Raw genomic sequence first — 21463 nt, 5'->3', positions numbered from 1 at the left:
TTGGGGTCTATTTGCCTTTGCTATTCTGACGTCAGTTCTGCTATAGCTGTGCAAACGGGGCCATGTACACCCTTTCTGCTCTTGAGACTCGGTACAAAGACAAGCAGCCAAAGGCTTTTCGGGGGTACAATGATAAGGGTAGAGACTTAAACAGTCAAAGCAACACTCAGCCCAGCCCCGTGCTCTCTTAGTAAAAAGAGAAGTAATTTAAAATCGCAGAAAAACGAAATGCAACATACAGTAATATGCTGTTACACGAAACTGCCATGTTTGGTAACCCACAGGCCAATCTGTCAGGCTCTTGGGCAAAAGAGTTCATGCTCAATCAGTCAAACAGCATTTGTAGCACGCCATCACTGCCACAGGATAGTCCGGGGCACATGGCCACGTGTTGACACGCCCACCCAAGCCACACCCTTGCGCAGACGCATGGCCATGATGAGTAATCCACCGACAGTTGGCGCGGCCAGCCCGCACGCCGGAGGAAGCCATCCAGATGAGGGTGCCAATGCACCGCCCCCAGGGCAAAACCACACGGAAGTTGCTCCTCTACTTCCCTTCAGTAAAGCCTCAGACCCTGCCACAGCGGCACCGAGATGGAAAGCTTGGGTTGGTCGGCTCAATCACTACTTCAAAGGGACCAGAGAAATGGATGGCACCGTGAAACGGTCGCTTCTCATCTACGGAGGTTTGGAAAGCTGACCTCTTCCAAACGCTCCCCAACGCAGGCAACAACGACTACGAGGCAGCGGTCGCCGGGCTCAACAGGCACTTTGACCCCCCAACTGAGCCCCGACTTTGAGAAGTTCAAGTTCCGTAGGGCGTCGCAAATGGACTCGGAGTCCATCAATATGTTCTACTCATGGCTGCGCCGGCTGGCCAGCACGTGCACCTTCACGGATCACCGGGAGGAAATACGGGACCAGATCATCTTAGGATGCCGCTCCAAACTCCTGCGGAAACTGATATTTCGTCAACCGGGGATTTCGCTGGATGAGATCCTAGTCCTGGCCTTCTCCCACGAGCTGTCGGACATCCGAGCTAAGGAAATGGAGGCTGCCTTACACACGCCAGTGGCCGCCTCACATGCAACCAGACAGCCGCCGATCAAAGTGGAGAGGGTCGAGGCAATCCAAAGACGCCTCAACACAGCTCGTCCAGCTCCTAGACCACCACCAGGAGGACAGTGTGGTTGCTGTGGAGAAGACCACTCCGCAACCGCTATCTGTGGGGGCAAAGGGAAAGACATGCTCCCGCTGTGGCAGGCTCAATCCCTACACCAAAGTGTGCCGGGGCGGACCTTTTCGACAGACTCCGTTGAAGCCAAGGGGCATGTCACAACATGTTCGCCAGCTCTCTCTCGAAGATTCGCCGTTGGCAACGGAGGCTCAGCAGCCGGAACAAAGTCCTGTGTTTTAAGCCAATGACGATGAGGTGTTTGTAGTGTCATACGTCAGCAGGACTGACCGTCGCTGAAGACCCGCTCCAATGTGCTCCGTCTCAGTGGAAGGCACGACGGTTCAGGCCCTCATTGACACCAGGGCATCTGTTAACGTGATGGATTCAGAACAGTACGACCGCCTGTCACCATGACCGCCCCGCTTACACCATTTAGGGCACGGATTTACACCTACGGAAGGACCGATCCACTTCCTCTTCGAGGAGTCATCCAGGCCAAAGTCATCAGCGGAAGCTACACCACGGACACCATGTTCTACGTCACCGAGGAAAGAAAAGGGACACTGCTCAGTTGCCACACAGCTGAGGACCTGTGACTCATCTTCTTTGCCAACCAAATCCATGACTCACATGCCGAAGCTATCTTGAAGGAGGTTTCGGCTCTGTTCAAAGGACTAGGGAAACTCAAGGACAATAAATTCAAACTCCACATTGACCCCTCTGTTAGACCAGTCGCCCTCAGGCACCGGAGAGTGCCGTTTAATCTTCGCCCGCTGGTGGAAGAAGAGCTGAGAGAACTCGACGTGATCAAGAAAGTCTCGGGCCCAACCCCATGGGTGCCCCTGTTGGTCATGGCTCCCAAACAGCCCGGAGCCATACGGCTCTGCGTGGACATCAGGCTACCAAACACGGCTGTCAAAAGGGAGCGCCACATTACTCCAACCTTGGACAACATAGTGGCAGATCTGAACGGAGCAAAGTGGTTCTCTAAGCTGGAATTGAACGCCGGGTACCATCAGCTGGAAATTGAGCCCGAGAGCAGGTATATCACCACCTTCTCGACGCACGTTGGTCTCCGAAGGTACAAGAGGCTCAGCTTTGGGGTGTCGTCAGCGGCCGAAGTCTTCCAAAATGCCATCAGAGAAGCACTGTCCGGGCTGCAGGGCGTGATCAGCCTTAGTGATGACATACTGGTAGTCTCGAAACCGCTAGAAGATCACCACAAGTATCTCTGAGCCACCCTGAAGAGACTAGAGGACTGCGGGTTAACCCTTCACAAGTCCAAGTGCTCGTTTTACCAGGAAACTGTTGATTTCTTCGGATATCCCTTCACCCGGGAGGGACTCCTAGTGGACCCCAAGAAGGCAGCGGCCATCCGAGCAGCCAGCACGCCAAAGAACCCCACAGAAGTGAGAAGCTTTCTCGGCACGCCCACTTATTGTGGGCGCTTCATTCCAAACCTTGCTGCCATTTTGGAGCCGCTCCGGACTCTCATACGCAATGATCACAAGTCCGAGTGGACTGGGGCCGCCAACAAAGCGTTCAATGACATCAAAGCAGGGCTGCTGGACAAGACTGTGATGGCATACTTTCATCCAGGGCGGCGCACGGAACTGATCGTCATTGCCAGCCCAGTAGGCCTGGGAGCGGTCCTCCTTCAGGAACACAGCCCAGAAGTCTGGAGACCAGTAGCCTACGCAAGCAAGGCCCTCGCCGACGCGGAGACCAGATATGCCCAAATTGAGAGGGAGGCGATGGCCATCAAGTGGGCATGCCAACATTTTCACCTCTACCTTTGCTGCCAAGAATTCTACGTTGTGACCGACCACAAGCCTCTGCTCCTGCTCTTCACAGGCTCTTCCCGACTGGCGCCCCCGAGAATTGAACGGTGGGCGGTGCAGCTGCAGTCATACAACTTCAAGGTTATGTACCATCCCGGGGCCCACAACCCGGCCCACTACCTATCCTGTCACCCATAGGCAACATCGTCCTCAGATCTGTCGACGAATGCGTACAACGCTGAAGCGTTTGTGAAAATGGTGTCGCAGTGGCGTGCCCCACGGCCATGACGCTCGAGGAAATCAGCTGTGCCACCGAAGAAGACGAGACATTGTCCCGGGTGAAAGCTGCACTGGAGAACAATGGATGGGCACACTTCATGGATGGAACCCACCCTCTCAGGACGGAGGTCAGACATGCACTACAACAGCTCTGGCAAGTTCACCACAAACTCAGCGTGGGGGAGCAAGGAGTTGTTCTAAGAGGACACCTGATTGTGGTTCCAGAAAGGTTGCAGAAGCAGATCCTCACGCTGGCACATGTCGACCACCATGGGATGGCAAAGACGAAGGCCAGGCTGCGACACAAAGTCTGGTTCCTCGCAATGGACTCCATGGTGGAAGAGATGGTGAGGCAGTGCCATGCCTGCACAATCGCAGGAGGAGATCCGGCGCCAGTAATCACCGAAGAACTGAGCGAGAACCCCTGGACACACATCTGCCTGGACTTCGGAAGCGTCCCAGATGGACGTCACATGCTGGTCATGATTGTCTCATTTTATTTTCAAAGTTCCCCATCGTGGAAGTGGTGACATCAACGGCGTTCCCCCAGGTGAAGGGAGTCCTAGACAAGACCTTTGCAATGATGGGGCTGCCCGAAGAAGTAAAGTCTGACAATGGACCTCCATTCCAGAGCAGAGAATTCCAGGAGTACCTTGAGAGCAAGGCGGTTCGCTACCGGAAGATCACCCCGCTATGGCCTCAAGCCAATGGGGAGGTGTAACGTCTGATACGGACGCTCAACCGAGCACTGCGCATCGCTGTGGACGAGGGGGAAGACGTCGAGACAGCTCTAGACCAATTCCTTGGTGCCTATAGACAGACGCTTCCCAGTACCACCAAAGGTGCGCCGGCTCACCTGCTGTTCAAGCGGCCCCCGCGAGACAGTATCCCGTCAGACCCGACGTGGGTGCCCTCAGAGCGAGACAATGAAGCGTTCAGGCAAGGAGGGAGACGACGAACTGCAAGGCCAGCGAAGTCCGTCGGGCACACGAGCCCCAGTTAAGAGTGGGAGACCGAGTAGTGATCAAAGACCGACACCCCGGTTGTAAGTTCCGGACACCCTACGAGCCGGATCAGTGGACAGTCGTGGGTGTTCAAGGGACCATGGTCTCTGCTCAGAAAGGACAGCACTCCGTCACAAGAAATGTGTCCAGTTTGAAGAAGACGGGCGAGTGAGCTTGGCCACGAAGTGTCCGGCTATTATGACGCACTCCCGAGTTTCTCCACACCTGCCTCTCCCAGAATGGGGAGTCTATCACTGGAGACATCAGGACCAGCAAGCCAAGGTACTATCGACGTGGCTGGGTCAGCCCAGCCGGACGAGGCGCCTGGGTCGTCTGTGGGTATTCCGTCCAGCGCAGCGGTCAGTTCCAGCTCCCGGAGCCAGAGGTATGGTCTCTGGCCGAACTGTGCGCCAAGTCAGAGACTAAAGGATTTTGTGTATATGTCTCAATGAGCTGGGAGGACTTGATGGTCTGGTACCGAAAGAGAGGAGGGATATAGAGAGCCACCCAGGCTCTCTCCCACAATGTAGCAAGTATCACACGCATACACCCATCGGGGCGGGCTCGACCCAAGGGGATAAATAAACGGCCGGATACCGCTCAGGGTCTTTCGGCCAAGAGAGTGAAAGTGCTGTGGCCTCTCCATTCATTTCAGTGCTGCTGCGGCCTACTTGTGCAGGTGGCCCCGCCGCGCTATAACCCCTAGGTGTATCTGGGCACTGTCTCATGGTGGCAATAGTTAACCACCCTAACAAGCACACTTGTCTATTCGAGCTCAAGATGCAGTCTCTCATGCTTTGATTTCAGGCCTCAGTAGCTATTTATTCCCTGGGACGTGGCTCGGACGGATATTGGAGGTGCTTTGTTTGCATTCACACAGTATCCTCGTCCATGAGTGCCAAATCACTGACCGCTGTGGCGGCTGTCGCTTGTCTTCAAAAGTTGCGGCCTCCAGCTCATTGGGGTTCCTTTAATACAACAGTGTTGTCTGGCCTCGCAGTGCGCACAGTATGTCGGGACAGCGGTAGAACACTCTGGTCACGCAGCAGTGACGCCGGACGTTGCAGTCCATTGCAGGTTGTCAATGCTTAAAGTAGTTCACCACATGATCCACGCAGGGAGGCACCCTGGGACCAGCAAATAATTTCAGTTCGGATTTTAGAAAGTCATGGAGTTAAAAAATAAAGAGCAAGATTATTTGTTGGTACTAAACCTTAATTGTTTATCTACAAATGTTGTGTATTCAGAGTTTTGTAGTTTGACTTGTTTTGCACTTAAATTGTATCTAATATGTACTGCTGTGTCTTGCTCCCACCACTTCCCGGAGGTAGCCAGTTATGATAGGAGAGAATATAAAAACAATGGGTAACCATGGTTTGTCAATTAACATAAAAAATGGTCCTCTGCTTGGCGTCTGTTTTTTATCTGTTCAATTTGGTATCTGCAGTAGCTGAATGATCACTGTACTAGTCTTAATCCTAAACTTTTTTTGTTGTGTTACTTCTACAGGCTCCAAAGAGGCGTAAACCTGGTACTAACTCTCAGGTGCAGAGCTGGGAAACTTTCATATCACCTTTCCGAAAACCCCTGGCCCAGCTGACCAATCGTCCTGTTTGCCTGGATAGCAGCAAACATGTAAGTTCCAGTGTTTTCATACAGGCAACTGCCGCAGAATCCGTGCCCTTTCATGGGTAGGGACACTTTTGCATCTCCATTCACTGCCTTTGAAATTGAGGCAGAGGGTGAGGAGCCACCTTGTGTTTTTAACTTGTTTTTGAATTTTCTTAGGTTTTGAGCTCACAGTATGATGATTGTTTGGATCATCAAATTAATAAAATGACAATATAGTGAAAAGTGTAGGCTTTACATGGGAAAGTAAGTTATTTAGATGTCCCTACTAGCTTTCAATCACTATTCAAGTACCATTGTGTTATTCTATCTGTAGTTATGATGTTCAGGGTTCAGGGATTGATAGGTGAGTTGATCGTAATCGCTGATAGCCAGGTAGGCCAAGTTCCGACAAGAAACATCTTAGTGTTTTTCATTCATCTCTCTCCTCCGCCTAATAAAACACCTAACTGCATGCTGTTGTTACGCAACGGTAGAGAAAAATGTGTGTAACATAAGGAAAAGTTATTTTACTGTTGCAATGATTATCTATTGATAGGTCACTACTGTCCTCACTCCCGTTTTAGGATATTGATAAGATTTATTTCCTTGCTGCATATGAAATTGAGCCAGTCAGAGGATTATGAAGGCATCCCCATATCATCCGCCCCAAATGAAAGTGACACGTTTTAGCAAGTGTTTTCAGCAAACGTTTGAGTAGAACTATAGATTTTGGATTTCTGTATTTCTGTTCTGCATAATAATCCTGGAGAATTGGCAGTAGAGATCAGTATGGTTTGATCGATTTTTCCTTTTATATTTTATGTCCTGAAAACTAATTCTATGCTTTACATTGTATACTACTGTTTCTGATGTGCAAAGTTCTGAAATGGTTTGTAAAAGAAATTATCACTCTGTAAAGATGTAATAACATTTTAAAATTGCTATTATTTTTAGGCAAGTCCTGAATTTTTTTAAACCTTTAACCGGGGCAAATAATGCTATTTTCTGGTCAGTGGCACTCTCTGCATCGCTGAAGGAATTGCTTATGAAACCTGGTTGTGTGGGTTAGTGATCACTATCTATAGGCTATCGAATTTGGCAATTATCTAACAATGCCCCAGTTATTACATCTTGGCGTTTGATTCGCCCTAGGCAAACTTTATTTTTTGCAGAACTGTAAAGGTGAGCATTGTGCATCTTTGACTTGCTACTTTAGCCAATCTACTCAGTGCATCTCCTGTGTCTTCGGTCTGAACTCCTGGACTGGAGTTCATTTTCCAATATTGCCTCAGTTAGACTTCCAAGCATAACTGTTTCCTGTAAGAGGAGACAATAATTGGTAACCTATAATTGGCACTGTGTATAATATCATATCTTACATACCATGTTTTACTTGGCACTATTAAAAGTCCATAATGTTATAATGTGTATGTTCGTGTTTACTGTCTCTTTATAGGAAGCATTTATCCGAAGTATTTTGTCGAAGCCTTTCAAGGTTCCAATTCCTAATTATAAAGGTAAGTATTTAAAAACGCTATTAATTGCATGTTATTTCATTGCAAACCAAACTTATGAAGCTCTATATGTTTATCATATTCTTTGCACCAATCCTCCTTTCTCCGGTTGTTATCAAATTCAGTGATGGCATGCTCACACATAGCTGTTTGTGTCGGCCACAGATAAAGCAAATGACTTCTGCAAAATGTTGCACTGGAGCATGCAGCTGCCCGTTTACCAATCCTAAAATGTACAAAGTACTTGTTGTCCATCATCAATGTAATACAATGAGAATATAGTTGAAAATGTGGGCTCTATATCAGAACCGTGAGTATTTAGACGCCATTACTTGCTTTCAAACACTATTCAAGTAACATTGTCTTTTTGTACTTTTGATTATAATATGCAAAATAGATGTATATAACAGAAATTGAGAGATTAAAATATAGTAAGGCCATTGTCAATGTCGACATAGAATAAAAGATCCATTCTGTCTAATACACCTGTTTTTTAGGCTCCGAAATTAGTTTTAAAATGTGACCGAAGTGCTCCTAGTTAATCCTACCTCTTTTCTACACCACGTCAGCCAATACTCTTGCAATCATTGACTGCAAACAGTGGTATAGTGTGTGCTGAACATGCCCAATTTAACACCTGTTCGATACATAGAACATTTAGTAACTAATCAACCTAAAACTAACTTGACAGAACCCCTTGCAGGTAGATTCATAGCAATGTTACATATCTATTTCCCACCAAGTAATCTTAGCTTCCTAATGGTAACAATGTGCACCAGTATGAGGAAAGAAAACCTAGAGATCTAGTTCTGTAGCTTAAGTAATCATAATCGAGACAGAAAAATCTTTACTTTGATGAGATGTAGAACAATAATTTGAAAGTTCAATTACTATAAATCCTTTAAAGCTGGAGCTAGGTAATAAATTGAAAACATGAACAATTTAGGATTAAGAATATTCCTTGGACTAAGGTAAACCTAATGACTCGGGTATCTAATTGACTGTAACAATGTTTGTATACAAATCACCCCAAATGCTTTAGTGTGTTCAATGCTTCAAAGCAAAATAAAAATCTCAAAGGCCTTAAAAGGCAGGGAAGTTTGGGAAGCGCAAATGCAAGGCGGTAGATTTCATACATCCTTTAAATGTAAGTGTTTTGTTAGTTAGGTCTCATGACCTATCAATGCGAAGCGAGACTATAGGGCTTTAAACAAAGTTTACCTAACTGTGGCGATTTGGTGCTGTGCCCGTGGCTTTTAGGTCAATGCGCAAGCGCATTGATCTAAAATGCGCGTGCACATCACCAAATCGCCGTCTGTTCCCTCAGCCGCACTCCTCCCACACCTTTGAAGTGAAGCTTAGCTTCACTTCAAAGGCCCCGGCTGCTTCACACCCTCATGCCGCTCTCCCCGCTCCGCCCCCTCCCCTGCCCGCCGTGTGCATTTCTCCCCCCCCCTCCCCACAGCAATGCCCTCCGTCTTGTTTCCTTTCTTGTTTTTCTTTCAGGTGAGATATCTTTTCCATCATTTGCGATAATACAGTTCTCATATGCATTTTTTAATTATAAGCAGCATATACACAGGCACCCCTTCGGCGCTTTTGCTCTCAACCCTACTATCCTGTCAGCCGCATCTCTATAAGTTACTCGAAGCATGGCCTGACATGTGCATAGCTTATTCCGGCACCACCATCCTGCCAGACGCTTCTGCTTTGTTCGCCCACCGCATGGCCCTATTTGTGCACATTTTACTTTCGTGCATACCCTTACCCGCAGCCTCTCCTTCCCCACTTCTGCCTTTTCGGGTCTCGCGCTCACCGCAGACCCCTTCACATGGCTCACACCCACCTTTTTTTCAGGTTACCATGCCATTCCCCACCTATCCCCCAGTCATTTCCGGGTAGGGCGCGTGCACCCAGTGGACTCTCGGCCCTGGCCCGCTTATTCTGCCAGCCGCTTCTGCTTTGGTCGCCCACCGCATGGCCCCATTTGTGCACATTCACTTTCGTGCACACCCTTACCCGCAGCCTCTCCTTCCCGACTTCTGCCTTTTCGGGTCTCACACTCACCGCAGACCCCTTCACATGGCTCACACCCACATTTTTTTCAGGTTACCATGCCAGGTTACCTCACTCACCCTCAACCCCTCACCCTCACTCACCCTCAACCCCTCACCCACCCTCACCCTCACTCACCCTCACTCACCCTCAACCCCTCACCCTCAACCCCTCACCCTCACTCACCCTCACCCTCACTCACCCTCACTCACCCTCAACCCCTCACCCACCCTCACTCACCCTCAACCCCTCATCCACCCTCACCCTCACTCACCCTCAACCCCTCACCCTCACTCACCCTCAACCCCTCACCCTCACTCACCCTCAACCCCTCACCCTCACTCACCCTCACTCACTCACTCACCCTCACTCACCCTCAACCCCTCACCCTCACTCACCCTCACCCTCACTCACCCTCACTCACCCTCACTCACTCACCCTCACTCACTCACCCTCACTCACCCTCACTCACCCTCACTCACCCTCACTCACCCTCACTCACCCTCACTCACCCTCACTCACCCTCACTCACCCTCACTCACCCTCACTCACCCTCACTCACCCTCACTCACCCTCACTCACCCACCCTCACCCACCCTCACTCACCCTCAACCCCTCACCCTCAACCCCTCACCCTCACTCACCCTCACTCACCCTCACTCACCCTCACTCACCCTCACCCTCACTCACCCTCACTCACCCTCACTCACCCTCACTCACTCACCCTCACTCACCCTCACTCACCCTCACCCTCACTCACCCTCAACCCCTCACCCTCACTCACCCTCACCCTCACTCACCCTCACTCTCACTCACCCTCCCTCACCCACCCTCACTCACCCTCACCCTCACACTCACTCACCCTCAACCACTCACCCAACCCCTCACCCTCACTCACCCTCAACCCCTCACCCTCACTCACCCTCACTCACCCTCACTCACCCTCACTCACCCTCACTCACTCACCCTCACCCTCACTCACCCTCACCCCCTCACCCTCACTCACCCTCACCCCCTCACCCTCACTCACCCTCAACCCCTCACCCTCACTCACCCTCACCCCCTCACCCTCACTCACCCTCAACCCCTCACCCTCACTCACCCTCAACCACTCACCCTCACCCTCACTCACCCTCACTCACCCTCACTCACCCTCAACCCCTCACCCTCACTCACCCTCAACCCCTCACTCTCACTCATCCTCACTCACCCTCACTCACCCTCACCCTCACTCACCCTCACTCACCCTCACTCACCCTCACTCACCCTCACTCACCCTCACTCACCCTCACTCACCCTCACTCACCCTCACTCACCCTCAACCCCTCACCCTCACTCACCCTCAACCACTCACCCTCACTCACCCTCACTCACCCTCACCCTCACTCACCCTCACTCACCCTCAACCCCTCACCCTCACTCACCCTCAACCCCTCACCCTCACTCACCCTCAACCCCTCACCCTCACTCACCCTCAACCCCTCACCCTCACTCACCCTCACCCTCACTCACCCTCACTCACCCTCACTCACCCTCACTCACCCTCACTCACCCTCACTCACCCTCACTCACCCTCACTCACCCTCACTCACCCTCACTCACCCTCACTCGCCCTCACTCGCCCTCACTCACCCTCGCCCTCACTCACACTCGCCCTCACTCACCCTCACTCACCCTCGCCCTCACTCACCCTCGCCCTCACTCACACTCGCCCTCAACCCCTCACCCTCACTCACCCTCACTCACCCTCAACCCCTCACCCTCTCACCCTCACCCACCCTCACTCACCCTCACTCACCCTCACTCACCCTCAACCCCTCACCCTCTCACCCTCACCCACCCTCACTCACCCTCAACCCCTCACCCTCACTCACCCTCAACCCCTCACCCACCCTCAACCCCTCACCCACCCTCAACCCCTCACCCACCCTCAACCCCTCACCCACCCTCAACCCCTCACCCACCCTCAACCCCTCACTCACCCTCAACCCCTCACTCACCCTCAACCCCTCACTCACCCTCACCTCTCACTCACCCTCACTCTCACTCACCCTCACTCTCACTCACCCTCACTCACCCTCAACCCCTCACCCTCACTCACCCTCACTCACCCTCAACCCCTCACCCTCAACCCCTCACCCTCACTCACCCTCACTCACCCTCAACCCCTCACCCTCACCCTCACCCTCACTCCCCCTCAACCCCTCACCCTCACTCACCCTCAACCCCCACCCTCAACCCCTCACCCTCAACCCCTCACCCTCAACCCCTCACCCTCAACCCCTCACCCTCAACCCCTCACCCTCAACCCCTCACCCTCAACCCCTCACCCTCAACCCCTCACCCTCAACCCCTCACTCACCCTCACTCACCCTCACTCACCCTCACTCACTCACCCTCACTCACTCACCCTCACTCACCCTCACTCACCCTCACTCACTCACCCTCACTCACCCTCACTCACCCTCACTCACCCTCACTCACCCTCACTCACCCTCACTCACCCTCACTCACCCTCACTCACCCTCACTCACCCTCACTCACCCTCACTTACCCTCACTCACCCTCATTCACCCTCACTCACCCTCATTCACCCTCATTCACCCTCACTCACCCTCACTCACCCTCACTCACACTCATTCACCCTCATTCACCCTCATTCACCCTCACTCACACTCACACTCACTCACACTCACCCTCACTCACACTCACTCACCCTCAACCACTCACACTCACTCACCCTCAACCACTCACCCTCACTCACCCTCAACCCCTCACCCTCACTCACCCTCAACCCCTCACTCACCCTCACTCTCACTCACCCTCACTCACCCTCACTCTCACTCACCCTCAACCCCTCACCCTCACTCACCCTCAACCCCTCACCCTCACTCACCCTCAACCCCTCACCCTCAACCCCTCACCCTCACTCACTGTCACCCTCACTCACCCTCACTCACCCTCACCCTCAACCCCTCACCCTCAACCCCTCACTCACCCTCACTCACACTCCCCCTCCCTCACCCTCAACCCCTCACCCTCAACCCCTCACCCTCAACCCCCTCTCACCCCACTCACCCTCACTCACCCTCACCCTCACTCACCCTCACCCACCCTCAACCCCTCACCCTCACTCACCCTCAACCCCTCACCCTCACTCACCCTCAACCCCTCACCCTCACTCACCCCACCCTCACCCACACTCACCCTCAACCCCACCCTCACTCACCCCTCACCCCTCACCCTCACCCCTCACCCTCACTCACCCTCAACCCCTCACCTCACCTCACCCTCAACCCTCACCCACCCACACCCACCACCCCACCCTCACTCACCCTCACTCACCCTCACTCACCTCACCCACCCTCACCTCACCCCTCACCCACCCTCAACCCCTCACCCTCACTCACCCTCACCCCTCACCCCACTCACCCTCAACCCTCACCCTCACTCACCCTCACTCACCCTCACCCCTCACCCTCAACCCTCACCCTCAACCCCTCACCCTCAACCCCTCACCCCTCACCACACCCTCCACCTCACCACCCACTCACCTCACCCCTCACTCACCCTCAACCCCTCACCCTCACTCACCCTCACCACCCCTCACCTCACCCTCAACCCCTCACCCTCACTCACCCCACCCCACCAACCCTCACCCTCACCACCCTCACCCCTCACCCACACCCCCACTCACCTCACCCCCACCCTCACTCACCCCACACTCACCACCCTCACCCTCACCCTCACCTCAACCCTCACCCTCACTCACCCACACCCCTCACCCCACCACCCTCACCACCCACACCCTCACCACCCTCACCACCCTCACCACACCCACCACTCACCCTCACTCACCTCACTCACCCTCACCCACCCTCACCCCCTCACTCACCCTCACCCTCACCCCTCACCCCCTCACCACCCTCACCCCTCACCCTCACCCACCCTCACCCCCTCACCCACTCACCCTCACCCCTCACCCTCAACCCCTCACCCTCACCCTCACCCTCACTCACCCTCACCCACCTCACCCTCACCCCTCACCCTCACCCCTCACCCTCACCACCCTCACCTCACCACCCTCACCCCACTCACCCTCACTCACCCTCACCCCTCACACCTCACCTCACCCTCACCCTCACTCACCCTCACTCACCCTCACCCCTCACCCTCACTCACCCTCACCCCTCACCCTCACCCTCACTCACCCACACCACCCTCACCCTCACTCACCCTCACCACCCACACTCACCCTCACTCACCCTCACCTCACCACCTCACTCACCCTCACTCACCCTCACTCACCCCTCACCCTCACCACCCTCACCACCCTCACCCCTCACCCTCACCACCACCCCCTCACACCCCTCACCCTCACCCCCTCACCACCCTCACCCACACCCTCACCACCCACTCACCCTCAACCCCTCACCCCCTCACCCTCACCCTCACCCACCCTCACTCACCCTCAACCCCTCACCCACACTCACCCTCACCCCTCACCACCCTCACCCCTCACTCACCCTCACTCACACCACCCTCACCTCACTCACCCCCTCACACCTCAACCCCTCACCCCACTCACCCTCACCCTCACCACCCTCAACCCCTCACCCTCACTCACCCTCAACCCCTCACCCTCACTCACCCTCACCCTCACCCCTCACCCTCACCCTCAACCCCTCACCCTCACCCTCACCCCTCACCCCAACCCTCACCCTCACCACCCCTCACCCTCACTCACCCTCCACCCTCACCCTCACCACCCTCACCCTCACTCACCCTCACCCACTCACCCTCACTCACCTCAACCCCTCACCCTCACACACCCTCACCCCTCACCCCACTCACCTCCCCCTCACCCACCCCTCACCCTCAACCCTCACCACCCTCACCCCCACACCCTCACTCACCTCAACCCCTCACCCTCACTCACCCTCACCCTCACTCACCTCACCTCAACCCCTCACCCTCACTCACCCTCAACCCCTCACCCTCACTCACCCTCACCACCCCTCACTCACCCTCACTCACCCTCACCTCACTCACCCTCACTCACCCTCACCCCTCACTCACCCTCACCTCACTCACACCCTCAACCCCTCACCCTCACTCACCCTCACCCCTCACCCTCACTCACCCTCACCACCCTCACTCACCCTCACCCCTCACCCTCACTCACCCTCACCCTCACCCTCACTCACCCTCACCCTCACCCTCACTCACCCTCACCCTCACCCTCAACCCCTCACCCCTCAACCCCTCACCCTCACCCCCTCACCCACCCTCACCCACCCTCACCCACACTCACCCTCACTCACCCACCCTCACCTCACTCACCCACACTCACCCTCACTCACCCTCACTCACCCTCACTCACCCTCACTCACCCCTCAACCCCTCACCCTCACTCACCCTCACCCTCACACCTCACTCAACCCTCACCCTCACTCACCCTCAACCCCTCACCCTCACTCACCCTCACCCCTCACCCTCACTCACCCTCACCACCCTCACCCTCACTCACCCTCACCCCTCACCCTCACCCCACCACTCACACTCACCCCTCACCCACACTCACCCTCACTCACCCTCACCCCTCACTCACCCTCACCCCTCACACTCACCCTCACTCACCCTCAACCCCTCACCCTCACTCACCCCACCCTCACCACACCCTCACTCACCCTCAACCCCTCACCCTCACTCACCCTCAACCCTCACCCTCACCCACACCACCCTCAACCCACCCTCACTCACCCTCACCCACCCCACTCACCCTCACCACTCACCCCAACCCCACACACCCTCACCACCCCACTCACCCTCACTCACCCTCAACCCCTCACCCCTCACCCCACCACCCTCACCACACCCACTCACCCTCACTCCACCCCACTCACCCTCACCCCTCACCCCCTCACCCTCACTCACACCCTCACCCCACACACCCCTCACCCCTCACCCACCCCACCCTCACTCACCCTCAACCCCTCACCCCACTCACCCTCAACCCCTCACCCACCCCACCCCCACCACCCCACACCTCACCCCCTCACTCACCCACCCCACTCACCCCTCACACCTCACCCTCACCACCCTCACCCTCACTCACCCTCACCCCTCACCCTCACTCACCCTCACCCACACCCTCACCACCCTCAACCCCTCACCCCCAACCCCTCACCCTCAACCCCTCACCCTCACCCCACCCCACACACCCTCACCCCACCCTCACCCTCACTCACCCTCCACCCTCACCACCCACCACCCTCACCCACTCACCCTCACCCCCCACCCCTCACCTCACCCCACCACCCTCAACCCCTCACCCTCACTCACCCACACCCCTCACCCTCACTCACCCTCACCCCTCACCCACCCCTCACCCTCACCCCTCACCACCCTCACCCCCTCACACCCACTCACCCTCAACCCCTCACCCTCACTCACCCTCAACCCTCACCCACCTCACCCTCAACCCCTCACCCTCACTCACCCTCACCCCTCACCCTCACCACCCACTCACCCTCACACCACCTCACCCTCACCCACTCACCCCACTCACCCTCAACCCTCACCACCCACCCACTCACCCTCACCCCTCACCCCCCACACACCCTCAACCCCTCACCCTCACTCACCCTCACTCACCCTCACTCACCCTCAACCCCTCACCCTCACTCACCCTCAACCCCTCACCCTCACTCACCCTCACCCCCACACCCCACTCACCCTCAACCCCTCACCCTCACCCCCACCCACACACCCACCCCTCACCCCCTCACCCACCCCCACCCACCCCTCACCCTCACTCACCCTCACCACCCCCACACCCACACACACCCTCACCACCCCACTCACCCTCACCCACCCCTCACCACCCTCAACCCACACACCCTCACCACACCCTCACCCCTCACCACCCACCCACTCACCCTCACCCCTCACCCCACCACCTCAACCCCTCACCCCACCACCCTCACCACCACACTCACCCTCAACCCCTCACCCTCACTCACCCTCAACCCCCACACCCACTCACCCTCACCACCCTCACCCTCACTCACCCTCACCCACACCTCACCCACACTCACTCACACTCACCCTCACCCTCACCACCCTCAACCCCTCACCCCACTCACCCAACCCCTCACCCTCACCTCACCCCACCCCAACCCCTCACCCTCAACCCCTCACCCTCACCACCTCACACCTCACCCACACCCACCCTCACTCACCCTCACCCCACCCCCTCACCACCCTCAACCCTCACCCTCACCCTCACCCCCACCCTCAACCCCTCACCCTCACCCCCACTCACCCCTCACCCTCACCACCCTCACCCTCACCCCTCACTCACCCTCACTCACCCTCACCCCCTCACCCTCACCACCCTCAACCCCTCACCCTCACCACCCTCAACCCCTCACCCTCACACACCTCACCCCTCACCCTCAACCCCTCACCCTCACTCACCCTCAACCCCTCACCTCACCCTCACCCTCACACACCCTCACTCACCCTCAACCCCTCACCCTCACTCACCCTCACCCTCACCACCCTCACCACCCACACCCCTCACCCCTCACCCACACTCACCCCCACCCCTCACCCTCACCACCCCACTCACCCACACCACCCACACCCTCAACCCCTCACTCACCCACTCACCCTCACTCACCCTCACCCCTCACCCCACTCACCCTCAACCCCCACCCTCACCCCCTCACCCTCACTCACCCTCAACCCCTCACCCTCACTCACCCTCAACCCCTCACCACCCTCACCCCACTCACCCACACCCTCACTCACCTCACCCACCCTCACCCACCCCTCCCACCCTCACCACCCACAACCCACACCCTCACTCACCCTCAACCCCTCACCCCACTCACCCTCAACCCCTCACCCTCACTCACCCTCACCCCTCACTCACCCTCAACCCCTCACCCACACTCACCCTCAACCCCTCACCCTCACTCACCCTCAACCCTCACCACCTCACCCTCAACCCCTCACCCTCACTCACCCTCAACCCCTCACCCTCACTCACCCTCAACCCCTCACCCTCAACCCCTCACTCACCCTCACTCACACCCACACCCCTCACCCTCACTCACCCTCACCCCTCACCCTCAACCCCTCACTCACCCTCACCTCACTCACCCTCAACCCCTCACCCACCCTCACTCACCCTCAACCACTCACCCTCACTCACCCTCAACCCCACACCCTCACTCACCCTCAACCCCTCACCCTCACTCACCCTCAACCCTCACCCCACTCACCCTCACCCCACACCCTCACTCACCCTCAACCCCTCACCCCTCACACACCCTCACTCACCCTCACCACCCTCACCCTCACCCACCCTCAACCCCTCACCCTCACCACCCCACCACACACCCACACTCACCACCCTCACCACTCACCCTCACTCACCTCACCCCACTCACCCTCACTCACCCTCACACACCCTCACCACCCTCACACACCCTCACTCACCCTCACTCACCCTCACTCACCCTCACACCACTCACCCACACACCCTCAACCCCTCACCCTCACTCACCCTCAACCCCTCACCCTCAACCCCTCACCCACACCACCCTCAACCCCTCACCCTCACCCCCACCCACTCACCCTCACCACCCTCAACCCCTCACTCACCCTCACCCTCACTCACCCTCAACCCCTCACTCACCCTCACCCCACTCACCCTCACTCACCCTCAACCCCTCACCCTCACTCACCCTCAACCCCTCACCCTCACTCACCCACACCCTCACCCTCACTCACCCTCAACCCCTCACCCTCACCACCCTCAACCCCTCACCCTCACTCACCCTCAACCCCACACCCTCACTCACCCTCAACCCCTCACCCCTCACTCACCCTCACTCACCCTCACCACCCTCACTCACCCTCACCCCTCACCCCACTCACCCTCACCACCACCCTCACTCACCACCCTCACTCACACACCCTCACCACTCACCCTCAACCCACACCACCCTCACCCTCACCCACCCTCACACCTCACCCTCACTCACCCTCAACCCCTCACCCTCACTCACCCTCACTCACCCTCACTCACCCCACCACCCTCACCACCCTCACTCACCCTCAACCCCTCACCCTCACTCACCCTCAACCCCTCACTCACCCTCAACCCCTCACTCACCCTCAACCCCTCACTCACCCTCAACCCCTCACTCACCCTCAACCCTCCACACCCCTCACCCCTCACTCACCCTCAACCCCACTCACCCTCAACCCCTCACCCTCAACCCCTCACCCTCAACCCCTCACCCTCAACCCCTCACCCTCCCTCACCCTCACTCACCCTCACCCTCAACCCCTCACTCACCCTCACCCTCAACCCCTCACTCACACCCTCACCCCTCACTCACCCTCAACCCCTCACTCACCCTCACCCACCCTCACCACCTCACTCACCCTCACTCACCCTCAACCCCTCACCCTCAACCCCTCACCCTCAACCCCTCACCCTCAACCCCTCACCCTCAACCCCTCACCCTCAACCCCTCACCCTCAACCCCTCACCCTCACTCACCCTCACCCTCACTCACCCTCACCCCTCAACCACCTCACTCACCCTCAACCCCTCACTCACCCTCACCCACCCTCACTCACCCTCACCACCCTCACCCACCCTCACTCACCCTCAACCCCTCACCCTCACTCACCCTCAACCCTCACCCTCACTCACCCTCAACCCCTCACTCACCTCAACCCCTCACTCACCCTCAACCCCTCACTCACCCTCAACCCCTCACTCACCCTCAACCCCTCACCCTCAACCCTCACCCTCAACCCCTCACCCTCAACCCTCACCCTCAACCCCTCACCCTCACCCCTCACCCTCAACCCCTCACCACCTCACCTCACTCACCCTCAACCCTCACCCTCACCCTCACTCACCCTCAACCCCTCACCCTCACCCACCCTCAACACCTCACCCTCACTCACCCCCTCACCCTCACTCACCCTCAACCCCTCACCCTCACTCACCCTCAACCCCTCACCCTCACTCACCCTCAACCCCTCACTCACCCTCAACCCCACTCACCCTCAACCCACTCACCCTCAACCCCTCACCCTCAACCCCTCACCCTCAACCCTCACCCACCCTCACCCTCAACCCCTCACCACCCTCACCCTCACTCACCCTCACCCCTCACTCACCCTCACCCCTCACCCTCACTCACCCTCAACCCCTCACCCTCACTCACCCTCAACCCCTCACCCTCACTCACCCTCACTCACCCACCCTCCCTCACCCTCACCACCCTCACCCCTCACCCTCACTCACCCTCACCCTCACTCACCCTCACCCCTCACCCTCACTCACCCCCTCACCCTCACCCACCCTAAACACCTCACCCTCACTCACCCCTCACCCTCACTCACCCTCACTCACCCTCAACCCCTCACCCTCAACCCCTCACCCACCCTCAACCCTCAACTCACCCTCAACCCCACTCACCCTCACCCACCCTCAACCCCTCACCCTCACTCACCCTCAACCCTCACCCTCACTTCACCCTCAACCCCTCACCCACCCTCACCCTCACTCACCCTCAACCCCTCACCCTCACTCACCCTCAACCCCTCACCCTCACTCACCCTCACCCACCCTCCCTCACCCTCCCTCACCACCCTCACTCACCCTCACTCACCCTCACTCACCCTCACTCACCCTCACTCACCCTCAACCCCTCACCCTCACCACCCTCACCCTCACTCACCCCCTCACCCTCACTCACCCTCAACCCCTCACCCTCACCTCACCCCTCACCCTCACTCACCCTCACTCACCCTCAACCCCTCACCCACCCTCAACCCTCACCCTCACTCACCCTCACTCACCCTCAACCCCTTACCCTCACTCACCCTCACCCTCACCCTCACTCACCCTCAACCCCTCACCCTCAACCCCTCACTCACCCTCACTCTCACTCACCCTCAACCCCTCACCCTCACTCACCCACACCCTCACTCACCCTCACTCACCCCACCCTCACTCACCCTCACTCACCCTCACCTCACTCACCCTCACTCACCCTCAACCCCTCACCCTCAACCCCTCACCCTCAACCCCTCACCCTCAACCCCTCACCCTCAACCCCTCACCCTCAACCCCTCACTCACCCTCACTCACCCTCACTCACCCTCACTCACCCTCAACCCCTCTCACCCTCACCCACCTCATCCACCCTCACCCTCACTCACCCTCAACCCCTCACCCTCACTCACCCTCAACCCCTCACCCTCACTTCACCCTCAACCTCACTCACCCTCACTCACCCTCACTCACCCTCACCCACCCTCACTCACCCTCACCCTCCCTCACTCACCCTCACTCACCCTCACCCACCTCACCCTCACTCACCCTCACCCTCACTCACCCACCCTCACCACCCTCACCCCCTCACCCTCACCCCCTCACCCTCACACCCTCACCCCCTCACCCTCAACCCCCTCACCCTCAACCCCTCACCCTCAACCCCTCACCCTCAACCCCTCACCCTCAACCCCTCACCCTCAACCCCTCACCCTCAACCCCCTCACCCTCAACCCCTCACCCTCAACCCCTCACCCTCAACCCCTCACCCCCTCACCCTCACCCTCACCCTCAACCCTCAACCCCTCACCCTCAACCCCTCACCCTCACCCTCACCCTCAACCCCACCCTCACTCACCCCCACCCTCACTCACCCCCACCCTCACTCACCCTCAACCCCTCACCCTCACTCACCCCCACCCCCTCACTCCCTCAACCCCTCACCCTCAACCCCTCACCCTCACTCACCCTCACTCACCCTCACTCACCCTCACTCACCCTCACTCACCCTCACTCACCCTCACTCACCCTCACTCACCCTCACTCACCCTCACTCACCCTCTCACCCTCACTCACCCTCAACCCCTCACTCTCACCCACCCTCACAACACATATTGTGTTACAATAGGTGTCACATTTGCGAAAGATAAAACTATTGGCATTGTA

At 56.9% G+C, this 21463-nt stretch overlaps 1 protein-coding gene across 1 annotated transcript in view; it reads left to right on the top strand.

Moving 5' to 3' along the window:
- RAD54L (RAD54 like) overlaps positions 1 to 21463 on the top strand; it is a 159766-nt gene that overhangs the window by 29478 nt on the left and 108825 nt on the right. The window contains exons 3-4 of the mRNA XM_078671697.1: positions 5753 to 5878; positions 7311 to 7371. Of these exons, the coding sequence (XP_078527823.1) occupies positions 5753 to 5878; positions 7311 to 7371 (187 nt within the window). The remainder of the gene's footprint in view (positions 1 to 5752; positions 5879 to 7310; positions 7372 to 21463) is intronic.

The sequence above is a fragment of the Lissotriton helveticus genome, chromosome 1_2 (assembly GCF_964261635.1).
Source record: "Lissotriton helveticus chromosome 1_2, aLisHel1.1, whole genome shotgun sequence".
Lineage (NCBI taxonomy): Eukaryota > Metazoa > Chordata > Amphibia > Caudata > Salamandridae > Lissotriton > Lissotriton helveticus.
Note: the sequence above shows the minus strand (reverse complement) of the source record. Positions and strands in the feature narration are given on the sequence as shown.